This window comes from Styela clava, chromosome 13, assembly GCF_964204865.1.
Source record: "Styela clava chromosome 13, kaStyClav1.hap1.2, whole genome shotgun sequence".
NCBI classification, from domain to species: Eukaryota; Metazoa; Chordata; class Ascidiacea; order Stolidobranchia; family Styelidae; genus Styela; species Styela clava.
The window spans coordinates 17375497-17390801 of record NC_135262.1 but is presented as its reverse complement, the minus strand read 5'-3'; the positions used below and the strand labels follow the sequence as shown (position 1 = coordinate 17390801).

The window sequence follows — 15305 nt, the reverse complement described above, 5'->3', positions numbered from 1 at the left end:
ATTTTATTTTTGATATACTAGTTTATAATTTAAGTAACTTTGGTAGGCTACTACTGAATTAACCTTTTCTAATGAAGATTTGATGAGTTTTTCATAAAATATGTCAATTTTGAGAATTGAATATTTTGTATTTATCCCAGTTTGCAAACATAACTCAAATAATTGAATTAGAAATAATAAAAAAAGTTGGAAATGATAAAATATACAACAAAGAAGGATCGATATTATTATCATACCATTTTCAAAAAGCACATCATGGTTAATTGCAAATAAATAAATAATAAACTTTTAATATGTCATCATCTCTTAGATCTAGCTGATGACAATGCGGGAGTAAATCAGACACAGACAGAGATGTTTAATTCACAAAAAGTTAAGCCACAAAAAAAAAACCTATCGAAAAACGATAACAACTCAGACATTTTACTGAGAAACAGGTAAATTCATCTATCATTGAGTTTGTATTTCAGATTTGAAACAGACCGCAGTAGACAACAATGAAATTTCCTGATAAAAAATTCTAATTCTAAAAAGCAAAGTCATTCAAATACGACTCATCAAAAATATATTGTGCTACAACATTTACTAATATCACATACTGATATATGAATACAGTACATTGAAATGACATTCAACATGGCAAACAAAACACAAAGACCCAATACCGAACAAAACATGCACTTTCTAAACAAGGTATAATGTCCATGCACAACTCACCGAAGGTATGTCATGAGATGATTGATAATGCTGTTGTGGTCTGTGCCACTGTGGCATGGGTGAGGCGGCTGGAGTGGCCGGATTTGAGGCATAATTGGGATCTTGGCCATACATCTGTAAAAGGCATGGTTATTTATCTTATTTATTTTTTTGCTATTAAACAAAAATGAACACTCAAAAGTCGAACAATTGTCTTACCTGTGGAGAGGGATTCCCATGTTGAACATTGTACATATTATGAGAAGAGATATGCTGACTTTGTGGAGATAAAGAACTAAAATTCTAGATGAAAAAGGTATGAGTTAATACATAATAACATTACGTAAACTATGGGCGCTCCCGAAGTACCTGAACCCTAACCTGGTACACATACTTTGTTCAGGTTGTGCGCCATCTTGGTGCACATACTTCTGAAGGTCCAAATTATGTTTGGTGGATGTTGGCACCATGAGTTAAAAAAGTAGGTGTTTCAAGTTCCGATTTATTTGCCACCAAATTCAATTTTGTTATGAAGTCTGTATCAATATATCTCTTAACCAAGTTAAATTTTAATCAGTGTTTATTCAAGTTTTTTACTTCACTTCTGTAGGGCAAATAAACTATATATGGTATCAATGAAGTCCTTCGCAATTCTAAATTTCCTATTTCAAATTGGGCCATGGTTAACAATAACGAAAAAACGTAGTATATCGATATAACTCATTTCGACTTTCTATAGTAGGATATTATAGATAATTGTTCAGGATTAATATTATGGTAAATGTACAGTGCAACAAAACTAAGTGTATAACTGTCAAAAAAACAACATACCGATCTCTCTGGCTGATGAATATACTGATGTGGATGATGCATGCTGTTTCCATATGGCATTGGTTCTGAAAAAAAAAATAATAATTTAGACATTCAAAAATTTTGGCTGACAAGATTCATCAATCGATAGGGCCATGTATAAGACGACAATAAATACAATTTTTCTTGTTGATGTATTCACACCAAGAATTAATAAGGTTAATTGATGTACTTACCAACATAGGGGTGAAAATCTTCACTACCAGTAGGTGAGTATGTTGCTCTCCTCCTTTTAACCCCTGTAATTAAAAAATAAATTAATTAGTTAATTAATTAATATATTTCTGATCTCAAGACAGACATGCATATTCAAAGTATTATAGCACATTCATTCATCTCAAAGTATACCGGTAAATAAAACGTGGTTTAAAACCTAATTATGCTAATATTGAGAATTAAAATTGTAAATTAAGCGTAAAAAAATGAATCAATAAAATGGAATATATTGCTACCAATATTGATCAATGACTTGAATCAGTAAACAATTAATTTTTAAATGGAATAAATTATAACTATTCTATATTTATTATTTTAAAACTTGTATGTAATCAAAAAACAAGAGCTAATTGAGTAAAAAACAGGGCTTATGTTTGAATATTCACAAATACATATACACAAATCATTAGGGATAACAGGATCACCCAATTACAATTTCCCAGAAAATAAAGAAACTTATCAATAACACTTGAATTTCTGTCTGTGTATGATTGTACCTAAAAGTTTCAGTAATGTGGGATGCAAAAGTTATGTTCTCTCTAAAACATGTTCAGAATGTTCTGTTTTTGAACCATTTATATTCCCTTAAGATTTATATATTTGAATTGAATTTAACAAAATTGATCTAGAAAATGCACATAGTAGTAGTCTCAATAAAAGTATCAGCATCAGCAAAAAATAAAGCCTGTGGCAAAATTTTCATCAAAACCCAAAACAAATTTAAACGTCAGAGATGGAATATCAACCAATCAATTCAACAGAATTGAGTTAAATTGATAAACAATAAAACAAGCCTATTGATAACAATCAGGGAAACCATATATACTACAAAACTACAACTACAAAATGCATTAGTATGAAGTGGAACAATGCAGTATAGCGTTGTCAAAAATGTTCCACTTTAAAGAAAAGCTGTGGACTGAAGGCAATGTGACACAACAATATATATAATTAGATATAATCCCCACTACATCATTAAGTTTTGGAATTTGAAAAAAAAAATTAAAAAAAACACTAATTTCAAGGGAAGTCTACTGGTAATTATCCTGGGGTCATGTTTGTTGAATTACATGTAAATTACTCATATTTCTCTGATTTTAACCAATAGTGTAAAGAAATATGCACTGTGTTCACAAACATCATCATTAATACAGTACAGGTGTGACTTAATCCCTGGGATGATTCTCTTGAATAACGAGAAATAAAAATAAATTTGATGTCTGTAAACTATTAATTATAGATATAATATAGAGGTGAATAGGTTACTTGCCAAAAATAAAAATGATTACTGATAAAATTCAAAAACCTACATTTCTCTTTGAAATTACTACTTGAAGACTTTAACCTGAAATTGACCCAATTTTACATTCAATATTGTAAGTGGATGTCTGAAACTTGGCTCAAATAATTTCGGACCTATAACTTCAAGAAAAATTTAAAAAATCATATTTTGACAATCCATCAAACAAAACAGGTACTAAGATAGTGCAATACAACATCCTGATATATATTTTATACATGAGGCTCATTTACATTTTGCTCTGAACAAGTCCCTGCACAAGAAGCCACTAATATCTAACGATATGTAAGGAGATAAAGGACCTAAACCTTTCCAGTTGGACACCGTCCACCCAATTGATTACACCCTGGGTGAGATGGGGGGGGGGTATAATATTGTTTTATTAACCGCAATAAATTCTGCGCTGGGATTAAACCTCTATATACAATTTCAGTTCATGAGCTGTCTCTTTTGTAAAAAGGTAATAACAATTGAAATAGGACGAATTTTTTTTTACACATATGAACGACAGTTTGGACATAACAATCAAATAAAGGCGGGATAGGTTAAGTTTTTTTCTACACATACGAATGACAGCTTGGAACCCTTGACCCAAAAGGATGAAACTTGAAAAACCTGTTTTAACAAAATGAGAAGAAACACATGTTTTCAGACTTTGAACTTCAGAAACATTTTATTATAACACTTTCGTGAATATTGTTTCAAACTATGATAAGATTGTCAGTTCAAAAAGCCCCTATTTATTTGAATATTTTAGAATGCAATATTTTGAAATTTCAACCTTTGACCTGTTGTATTAAAACCTTCCAGTTTTATAGATCTTTAAACAATACAAAAAAAAACAGTAAACTGATATTAAACAATTGACCATTATCCAATTTTTTTTTAAATAAATTACCAATATTACCTGTGAGTATGAGAAATATAAAGTGAGTATGTGAAATGCAGGTATAAAATTTCAACTCAGAATAAATATAAAGTATACAAACCTGGAATATTTGGTTCTTGAGGTGGTCGTTTTGGAGGTGGAGGAAATGGATTATTATTATTATTGGTGTTGTTTGGTGATAAACTTGTTGGTCTTGACTGCATGTCTTGTCGCATCATCATAGTCTGGTGTGAAAAATTTTCAAATAATTGCATCGAAACCGTTTAATAAAAATAAATCCCGGAATATAAATTGTCCACAGATTGAAAAATGATGAGCGTTGTTATATATGTTTTCCTCTAACTATAACATAATAAATATATGCTGAAACAAACGTAATAGAGAACTTTTATATGAAAAAACATCAAGTAATACAGGCAAATTGGTTCAACAATTCAATCTTATTTTATTACATATGATATAACACAGGGTGTTTATAAAGTCCTGTTACAATTTCAATGTTGTTTGTTAAGAAGTCGGTTCCCAATATGTTATAACCAAAGTTGTTTCATTTTAAATCATTGTTCTCTTAAATTTTTCTTACTCCATTTTATACACCTCACAATTTACAAAATTTTAAGACTTAATGAACAGTCCAGTCTGTACATCAAATAGAAATACCATGACTTCACCGCAGTACTTTGCCATGAATTCGATAACAATAAAACATACAAAATATTGGCTAACCAGCCATTTATGGTGGTAATATAATATATAAAAAAGTATACGCAACAATGAAACCTAGAGATAGTTGATACCATAGGTAAAATACGTTCGATAAAGCCGAATTACTCTTTGTTATCGCACTGACAAAATTTCTGCGTTATTAGTAAGGAAACTATAGAATTAATCGAAAGAAAATATTTCAAAATCACTTTCTTATTGCTGTACGTTATAAAAAATAAATACACTGCGAGTACGAAGAACCACTACAAACATCAAAGTAGACACTAAGACTTAAGACTCGATCATAAACTCACTCATACACAGTTCATAAATCTATACTATTATTCAATTCCATTGTAAACTGCATATCAATAATAGCAAGCTGTCTTACTACGGTATTACTTTCATAACCCAAATTGATTTCATTGTATTTATTTCAAGGTATTCGTGTCAAATTGACAAGTTTTGTTATATTTATCTAATATATTTATATATTGAATTTGAATATCGAAAATTGAAATACACAGTTTAAAATAAAAAAATATGTCTATATGTTCTTTTTGTCACTATGCCAGACTATGTACCTCACTTACCATCTAGTAACATTGATCTATAGGATTTTAAATAATAAAATAGAATAGGATTTTCATATATAAAAAACGATCCAAAAAATACCAATCCAGGGCATATAAGAAACTATCACAGACAGTGAACCACAGGTTAAACCTTTTTAACAAAGTCTATGCTACCCAGGGTGCCTAACATATGACTCAAAACGAACTAGAATTAAACGCTGTACCATATTCTATCTAATTTTGATAACAATAAAGAGAATAAACTGCTCATAAAATCCCTTTAAATACCCCCTAAATCCGACCTCATAGAAGTGCGCTTGGCGATTAGGCCGATGAAATCGCTTTTTCGATTTATTAGCCCAAAATATTCCACCATCAAAAGCTAAAATATCAAATAAAAGGTTACGGTACAGGCGACCATCGCTTCGTCGTTCTGCTTTTGATTCTCTATAAAACAAAATGTAGCTATCGAGAGAAAAGCGACGGAAACGCTAAGAAAAAATAAACACAGCAATGGCAGCTTGCGGCGGAATATGATGTTGACCCATTACAGGCTTTAGGGTATTTGTTTAGGTATAATACATTCGATATGGTCAAAGGGTTAATGAAGCAAATCGTCCGGAACGTAACGGGAGAGAAAAATGAACGAGCGAGTGAACGGCTCAAACTGCGGGTTAACCCACAGAGCACGCGACTGATAGATTATTCAGACAAGATTTTCAAAAACGCCAACTACAGGCCATGTATGGCCGGAATTCCTAGGTTACCATATTATCTGTGGCCTGTGTTTGGCACAACATGTTCACAAATTTTATTCATCGCTCGATTTTTACTCAAAAGTAAAAAAAAACTATACATACATTGTTATTTAATGATAAAACGAAATTCCAATTTCTTTATTTTTATACAATTAATTTTTTACATTCTTCCAATGTCAATGGATCAATTTAAATTCGAAAATGTTTATTTTGAGAACGATCAAAGCTATACTTCTGTCAATATTAAAAAGTAATATTTTGACGATCATGTAGTAATGAGGGAAACACATCGAGTTCAGTACGATGCGCCGCGGGCCACGAGCGAATCGCTTCTGTCCTCGTAAAAACCTAGATAGCAATTTCACGCCGCTGTGCGTCGAGTTAAGTCTCCATAACCGATACTTTTCTTTATTTATATAAATTTTCCGTACATACAATAGAATTTCTTCTGTTAGCTTGTCGAAAGGCTGTCGAAGTGAAGCGTCGTGTTCACCCGAGCGTTATTTACTGACGCCTGTCGCGTCTACCACTTGGTGTCGCCATATAATACACAGTGCAGTAGTAATATTTTCGAAGTAATAACGATTCGACAAGGTGCAATCAAAAGTATCCATAATAGTTATAATCATCAATGTCACTTTGGTAGTGAGTGTCCGTAAAACCCGTTCGACGCGCTTCGATTTTTGAGTACATACTTGAGTTTGTAGAAACCCACTGTCAAAACTACGACCGCCATAATTTTTTCCTGACTTTTTCTTATTTTGTCTTGACCCAACTGAAGCATCTATTTGTAGCCAAATTAATATCAAACTAATTCCACAAGTTACGCATATTTCATGTAAATTCATACGCTAAGCCTTGGCCAAAATTGGTGCATGTAAAACCCACACATAATAACAAAGCTTGATCAATTACCAGCGCAAACTAGTACCAATCATGTAAAACGCAAAAAAAAGACGGTGACACATAAAAGAGTGGGAATCAACAAAGAGTGATGCGTCATACACAAAAATATAATCTTTAATCTCCGTACTAACGAACATTGATAAGATAACCCCAAACTGCCAAAACTGATTCAAAATGAAGTCGGATATACACGGGCCATCGTTAGACCTAATGTGGGATTATTTCAAGTCGATGACTATCCTACAAACTTACTAAAGTCGCAGAATTAAAATCGTTACGGGCTTTCATGTATATTTGTCACATATTTAATAAGATATATATTATATATACTTGGAACACCGACATTCTTCATAAGAACTTAGGAGAACTCACTGCACAGAAGGCAAATAATAATAATAATTTCAAATGAGTTGTTCAAATGTTCTTCCAATCAAAAATCTTGATACACTGGAAACCTTTTGTCACATAGTAGAATATTTATTAGGTCAGTTTACGATTCACTACAACAAAAAAGATCGAATATCTTCAAACTAACAGCCTTTCCGGTTATGGGTATTGTCCGTTGGAACCGCGTCATTATTCTAATCTAGAAAGAGGATTAATTTGATTTATCTTACCATAATTACTCACGTAAATTATGAATATGTAAAACGATATAATACTAGAAACCGGATTTCCGTCTTTCATATACAAATGACCTGCCTTCCTTGTTATCGCTATCAAAAACACTGGCTCGACTATTTCGACGGGACTAAATTGTAGTTCAAAAAAGAAAAAATGGCGATTTTTGTATACTTCTAAAGGTCAAAATGCTGTTGAACTATTCCAGTAAAATAAACACAATGTAATGGTAACAGAATACTCTACTGAATTTCTTTTTGTAACGCATTCACTGAATCTCGAATGTGGCGTAAAAAGAGAGTTAAATTGACTAATTTTTTAGAAAGTGCGTATAGAAACTAACGGAAAATGGCAATTAACGATTTTAGTGACTTAAAAGCTTCATTTTACGCTCGAAAAAAATTAACTACAGCCTAACAGGTATTACAGATTACATGTCATCTTGTAACAACCGGTAATCAGCTTAGCCTGCAAAGCGCTATTTATTTTTAATTATCGGGCGTTAACAGTAGCTCAAAGTGAGTCAAAACCAACTACTTTTCGAAGAAATATTGCATTGTGGATCACCGGGTCACGCAAATGAATAGGAAATTATACAAACAAAATTATCATCATTAAAACGATACAGATTCAGGAATTTAGAAATTTAGTGTGTTTAACGTGAAGCATAACGATTTTTCGTACCTTTAAAGAGAAACATACCGGCAATGATTTTTCGTAGCTCCAACGTGGGGCATATTAATTTTTAGTAACGACTAGAAAAAGAAAATTTTATTGACCTATCGCATACCAAAAATGTATAATCTAGTTATGGGTAATTATACAATCTGAAAAAGAAAATAAAAATAGGTGATGACGTAATACTTTATTTGTTGTAATACACTATGATTGAATATTTGCCCCCCAAGTTCAAAATTAACGATTTTATCTGGCCTAATAAGAATATTATACATTTGCCTTGTTCCGATATCTTCTATTATCGAATCACTGTTTGCCATATATGGGTTGTTGATAATGTCGATTTCATGCATGACAAACAATAACTTCTATTAGAAATTCAAAAAACCCTAATTTAACCTAGGACGCTTTACACAAAAGTAATGTCTCTCTAGAATAGGTTCCAAATGACCTGAGTTCTATTTGGTTCATCCTGTGAATAGCGATAAAGCAAACTTCAACAGTTACTTTCATGTCGAAGCCGAATTAAACATTGCGTGCGATTCTAAAAGCGAGAGCGACATTTATTAAATCGACTCTATAATTAAATTGAGGACAAACAATTTTATCTAACCAATAAACAAACGAGGTACATAGTTTTTACGACCACAAAAAGCGGCAACTTCGTCGTTTGCGTAGAACGGTAATGTGTTCCGTCGACCACAAGGAATGAGTTAGCAAATTTGCACGTTTTTAACCAAGATGGTTGCGTTGTAAATGTAAGTGTTGTACACATTGTTATCAACTGTAACGTTTAATTATGAAGACAAAATCCAATGAGCATCATCGAAATCAGCTACACGAATCGTTGGTGACTAAACTAAACATTCAAAATATGAAAATATTCGTATTTCTCATATATACAGGGTGACAAAAAGTAGAATCCAGGCCATTTGGAACACATTCTAGAAGTAATTAAGAAATTTTTTTTTGTGGTTATTGGTGAATAAAAATAGGTTGTATATACTGAAAATCGGAAAAATTAAAAAATATATATCTCTATCTACAAACACACATACAAACGAAATCATTAAAAACTTCACAAAATAAAGACTGAAAAAAAATAAATAAATAACGAGAGATTAAATACCCTTTAAACTCGTCTTATAATAAACTTTCACACCAGGTGCTAAAACTTGGCGTCAAGCATGTATTAATTTACAATTCAAAATAGTATCATGTTGCTGCGGTATTTTATTTGCACCTTTGTTTAAGAAGCGTAAAACTATAAGAAAAATGAAAAAAGAGAAAATGCGCGATCGAATCTTCAAGCTATGGGGGCAGGGCAACAAGTGCAAACATATGTTGTTTATTTTTGTACGCTTCCGTCTTAAACATCGCGGGGGAGGAATTCGAAGTTAAACATAATTACCATCAAAGTCTGAAATCGGAAAATATTCATAATATATTCTCTTTAAAACATGTATAGTATATGATTATTGAGCAATTAGTCAAATAATTAATATTTCAAGAATATATCGATTCGCTTTCAGATCCTACGTACGTCACCGATGGTTATTTATGTAAATAGTATTCATAAGGTGAGTAAAATATTTCGAAGCTAATCTGTTTCAGTCATTTATATTATTCTCTGTGTGCGTCAAAGAGATCGATTTTCACCATAAGTAATTTAAAAGTAAATTTTCACAAAGATTCCAATTTATGCAAAATTAAGAAGTATCTTAATATAATTTTATTTTCAATCCGAAGTGTTCGATTTCGATTTTACAAAACTTAATTCTGTCTTATCTTTGCAATATAAAACTTACTATCTTCTGCATTAACTTGCTGGTTCTATTGCAAATAATTTAATATTCATATATTCCATCTCTATAGTATTCATAGAAATCTATTGAGGACTAAAAACTAGACTATAAAAGCACCTATTCCTGGGTATGAAGTGAATATGATCCATCTTCTATGCGTACACTCTACAAATTGACAATTTGCGACAAAGGTGTCAAATATGTAGTAATCGAGCTAAAATAAATACAAAGACAAAACTAACAATAAAATCATATAAGATTTGTAGTTAATTCGCACCCTATGACCCACTTACCCATCGCCCCCGGTGTTCTCACGATACAAGGCGTCGGACGCGGAACTGCAAACTGTCGCTATAAGCAACACTCATCCGTTATGCGTCATATTATGACGTCATCACACCCACGCACACTTGAGCCGATTTTGTATTTTGGGGACAGATTGGGGCCTAAAATTATAATTATATTCGTAGATGCGTCAAGTAAGCGTGAAAAGTATATTTATATGTAATATAACATCATTACAGTGACACGAGAAATTTGGTAAGTTTTCTGGAATAATCTAACAGTATTCACTGTTCATTAATAGTCGATGAGAGATCAAAAATGACACAAAAATAGATGATGTGACAAAACGATTCATTATCCGTAGAATAAAAGCAAAGTCGGTTTCCGGGGTTCTCGATCTTCACGCGATGGTGGTGGGTCAAATCATCCTCGACCAAACAAGATCACAATGTAACGCAAAATGTTACATCCATATACGCTTATGACCAAGCCTGTGTGAGGTAAAATAAATATTTGTTTAAGTTTACTTCGTGGCTTGCCTTATTTGTGAATATTTAACCCATTGTCATAGAAGATGACGTTTCACCTATAGTTTGTGATAGTGTTGGAACAAAGAGGTTAAAAATAATTCAATGTTGATTAAAATGTCTTAGTTGATAGAGTGTAAGATGCGGTACAAATATACAGCATGATGTAATGGTGGCTACTTAAGAATAAAACTCCTTCGGGACAAGTAATTACTAATTACATGGTTGGTGTTTTGACGCTTGCTACCGGATGTAGCATTTTGCCAAATGTTACTTTTTCTTGAATGATACTTTGATGATGTTAGACGACGAATAATGTGAAGGGCTACGACATGTATATATAGTAATAAAGATGTTTGAATGTTATGAGGTTTTTGACCAGATATTTATTTTTCATTCTATTCTGTTTATTCTATGGGAAGTTAGGCTTTGTTAGTTGTCCCCCCTCCCCCAATCATCTCTTTATCTTAAGTTATTTAATACGATTTCCAACCCAATCAATCAAAGACAAAACAAATCAGCAAAAAAAAAAGTAGTGTGCATGGGACAATACCAAGATATGCCGTTCTTTCTTAAAAATCAGGTTATATAAATTGATTCCCTGAAATATTTTTATACTTTAAAAAAAAAAAAATTCTGTTGATCTTAATTTTTAGAATTTTGTTCAACTACCGGTATATGTCAATGCCTGCATGAGCGAGGAGGGGGAAAACTGTTGAAAATACCTGTTATTGTTATTACCTTCATTGTATTAAAAGTAAACAACAATTTAACTGTCTCAATAACAAAATATAAAATAAAATAGTATGATACATACAAAAATAGTATTGACATTCAGAGCACATATTTGAATAGATATCTCAGAGCAGTGGTTCTCAAACATTCATGGTCCGCGGCTGCTCCCGGGAGGGGAACAGCTCGGGGTGCTTCCTATGGCCAGTCTAAGAAACCCAGATCCAGAGGTTGAATATACGAAGAGCAAGAAAAATTGTTGAATTAATTATGAGTTTCATTCAAAACGAGGTGTCGTATTCATCCCCAATTGCGAATAGAAAGTGGTCAAAAAGTCATTGTAATAATAACGATGACTTATACGAGCATTATGACCGAATTAAATATTAATGTCAAGTCCACCGCATTATCAACCACCCTAGTATAGACATGATGAAGTCATACCAGCAACAAAATCACGAATGATGTCATTACTATTTTTTTTCCCATCTCGGCCTATGGTAACCATTTCCCGTTATATATTTAACCCATATGCTAGGAAATCAGTGACGGTTTTTGTCAAACAGCGTAAAACTACGATTAGGAAGAAGTAATGGAAATCCATTATTCAAAATTCAAACTCCGTATTCTGTATTTCTGTTCTGTGACTGATTAGAGTTGCGAATGTTACATATTACCGTAATATTTTTTAATACAAAATCATTAATATATTTTAAATTTCACTTTTTAAAATTCTACACTAACCACGACATTGTAAAAATCGTAACTTTAAATATCAATTGTCTGATGCTTGATAAACATCTTTAATAAAGTGTGTGTGGACATATTAAAATTTCATTTAACTTAATTATTTAGGTAACACCAGTCTAAAGTGGACTGATACCTGTCTGTGTACAATGTATACGTGAACATTTGCATCTTAAAGGAGCTAAAAATGAAGGTGTTGCTAAGTCGTCATAAACGTGGTTGATTTACACGGCTTTTTATCTTTTAAAATATCAGAAAAATTCGGAATTTACAACATCGTATTTTATGATGCTGTAACTGTCAAAAAGACAATAAATTATCTTCGAGTAAGAACGAACTGCGCAACAATGTTTACGACAACGTATTGTCCATTGCGACTTGCGACCGCAACAATATATAACAAGGGATTATTCTGAAATCGTGACTCGATTCATACTGTCGCTCGTTCTTTAGAAAGAAATTCAATACACTATGTAATTGTGTCGCTGATAAAATCGAGACTACCCCATGCAAAGTTCATGCGACAGTCTACCCAATCAGACAGGTTCCGCCTCGGCGGAAGCCAACTTCGACGCAAAATTCGTCACAAAAAATCACAAACAGTACTAGAAAATCATGGTATTCTTGTTGTAAAAATATGAAACTTAAAATCGCAAATACAAACACCACCTGTAGAAAAGGAGCGCAATCGCGACGCCGGAGTGGATGTGCAGATGACTACGCGTTTCGAAACTTCACAGAGCTATTTTACACCCAAACTACTAAAAAGAATTAAATGTCTCATATAAATCTTCTAAAAATACTACAAATTTTAAATCGCCATTTCAATTAAAGAGAATTGAAACGAGCAAACGGGCTGCGCTTTGACATGTATGTTGACGGACATGGTAATCCTCCGCGGAATGCGTCCGCAAAAAGTCGACACATAGAGCCAAGCCATATATTTGTTTTTCGTTCAAACACCACATTACGTAGGTAGGATATATAAGAAACAAACGCTAATATTCGATCATACATGGTAAAAGTGAAAACGCGCTGATATTAGATGCATGACATACATAATCGAGTGTCAATTACTTGGCGTTACCATAAGTATTTTCTCCTCATTGGTCATGACCTTGAATAACACTTTGCATATAGCGCGATGCGGCATTGCGGTAATGGGGTTTCTTTGCGCCTTATCTCGTTGCATTACTATTTGCTTATACTAAAAAGTTATAATTAAAAATTATATTAAACTCTCAGCTTCCAAGATAGAATATTAAAAAGATACTTTGCATGGTGGTTATATTGCTTTAGATGGGGCTGAAATACTAAGAATATATTTTTGCATTTGAAGTAAGCATATTTTTAGTGAAACCCAAATGCTTTTAAAATATTCAAAATCTTAATACATTGCGTAAGAGCTTCAAAATAGCAAACTAATAGGATACGGCCGTCTGTCACTGGGGGTCGTTTCGGTCCAATAGTATAAAGTTTCGCGCAAACGACACCCACTATTCCATCATTTTCAAGTCGTCAAAAATATCACAATTCCCATTTAATCGCTCTTCAAATGACTTAATAGCCATTACAGTAAGAAACAAATACTATACGACCAAATAAGAAAAACTTGGCACTTTTTAAGATATTTATCGAGATGATCTGACCTGTAGTACGACGTCTAGCTACTAATCGGCCTAACTGAAAGCTACCTAACTCGATTACAGAGCCAATCACCAGACCTTTGGGATTTCTCGATAAAATAACATTCATTCTTAATCGACAAACGATGTCAACTGCGTTCATCTGTCCTACATGGTCGGTATTTTCGGGCCATGCTCAGACATGACTTTGAAAAATAGAGAGGTAGGTATTGACGCAAGACCTAATATTTTCACAGCACATTGACTTGATGGGGCCAATTTAACTTCCAGATTGATAAAAGGTTTGGATTAAAACACTCCGGCAGGTTAAATCTTTGCAGCTACGAGCTTGGGAGAGACCCTAACCCCTTACCCTTCCAAACCAGTGGTTCCCAACCTTTTTCAAAAAATCCTTCCTTTGCCTATTTTGAAACTTTTCATTCTCGCCTCACTATTCTGTTTACGTTAATTTTTCATTTTTTGAAACCTCTTCAACTAGTTTTAAGCGCACCTCGCACTATAGCTTTTGTATCGTTTAATATAAATTATGTGCGCACAAATATGTATTACAATAATATTAAATAATATTGACAAAACAATACTCTAGTCTATACAAAGTAATATTTATGTATTTTCTCCCCGAAAAAATAAAATTTCTTCCTTCGGAGGAATCGTTCCCGGATTGCGAAACGTGGATCCACGGGTTTAATATTTGGTAAGAAAATAGACGACTATGAAAAGTATTCATGCTACATATATATATACAAACACCTTCAGAAGAGACCCACGGGGTTAAAGGAAGGAAACTTTATCAGCCCTATCCTACACCCAAGATTTAAAAAACGAGTGAAAGCAGTAGTCAATGTTGATGAAACGCCTTTTTTATAATGCAGGTGTGGAAGATGAAATAAATCAAAAAAGAAATGATAGTTCACCAACCTGTCCATCTCTAGTATATCCGTCGTATGGTGATCCCACTGAATGTTTACCTAAAATACATGAAAATAACTGTTAAAAAAATAAACTTAGATAATAAAAATTAATAAATTTAGCCTTCCTTATACGACAAACAGTTGATGCGAGAAAAAGTTGATGTGGAAAACTGGAATTGAAACACTAATATGTCAAAATCACTGCTAATTTATTTCTGTAAATTCGTCTCGTCTCTGAAAACGGAACTCTCAAAAAAAAATTGTCAAAATAATGTTAATGTCGTATTTTTTTCGACTAAGTGACTTTCGCCAAGTAATATTCAGATAACAAGAACAAAATGTCAAATATTCAAAGTCGCGTTATTCACATTCTTACGAGCGCAATTCCACCACAAAGTAGCAGTAAGTCATAAATCATGTCAGTGATGTGCTGCATAG

General features: G+C 32.8%; 1 protein-coding gene across 2 annotated transcripts in view; it reads right to left on the bottom strand.

Annotated features, from left to right (window-relative positions):
- LOC120332819 (uncharacterized) overlaps positions 1–15305 on the bottom strand; it is a 49409-nt gene that overhangs the window by 11185 nt on the left and 22919 nt on the right. For both annotated transcript variants that reach the window (XM_039400136.2, XM_039400137.2), the window contains exons 6-11: positions 14875–14924; positions 4072–4195; positions 1743–1805; positions 1528–1592; positions 916–999; positions 718–831 (exon numbers count right to left, since the gene is read on the bottom strand). In XM_039400136.2, the coding sequence (XP_039256070.2) occupies positions 718–831; positions 916–999; positions 1528–1592; positions 1743–1805; positions 4072–4195; positions 14875–14924 (500 nt within the window). The remainder of the gene's footprint in view (positions 1–717; positions 832–915; positions 1000–1527; positions 1593–1742; positions 1806–4071; positions 4196–14874; positions 14925–15305) is intronic.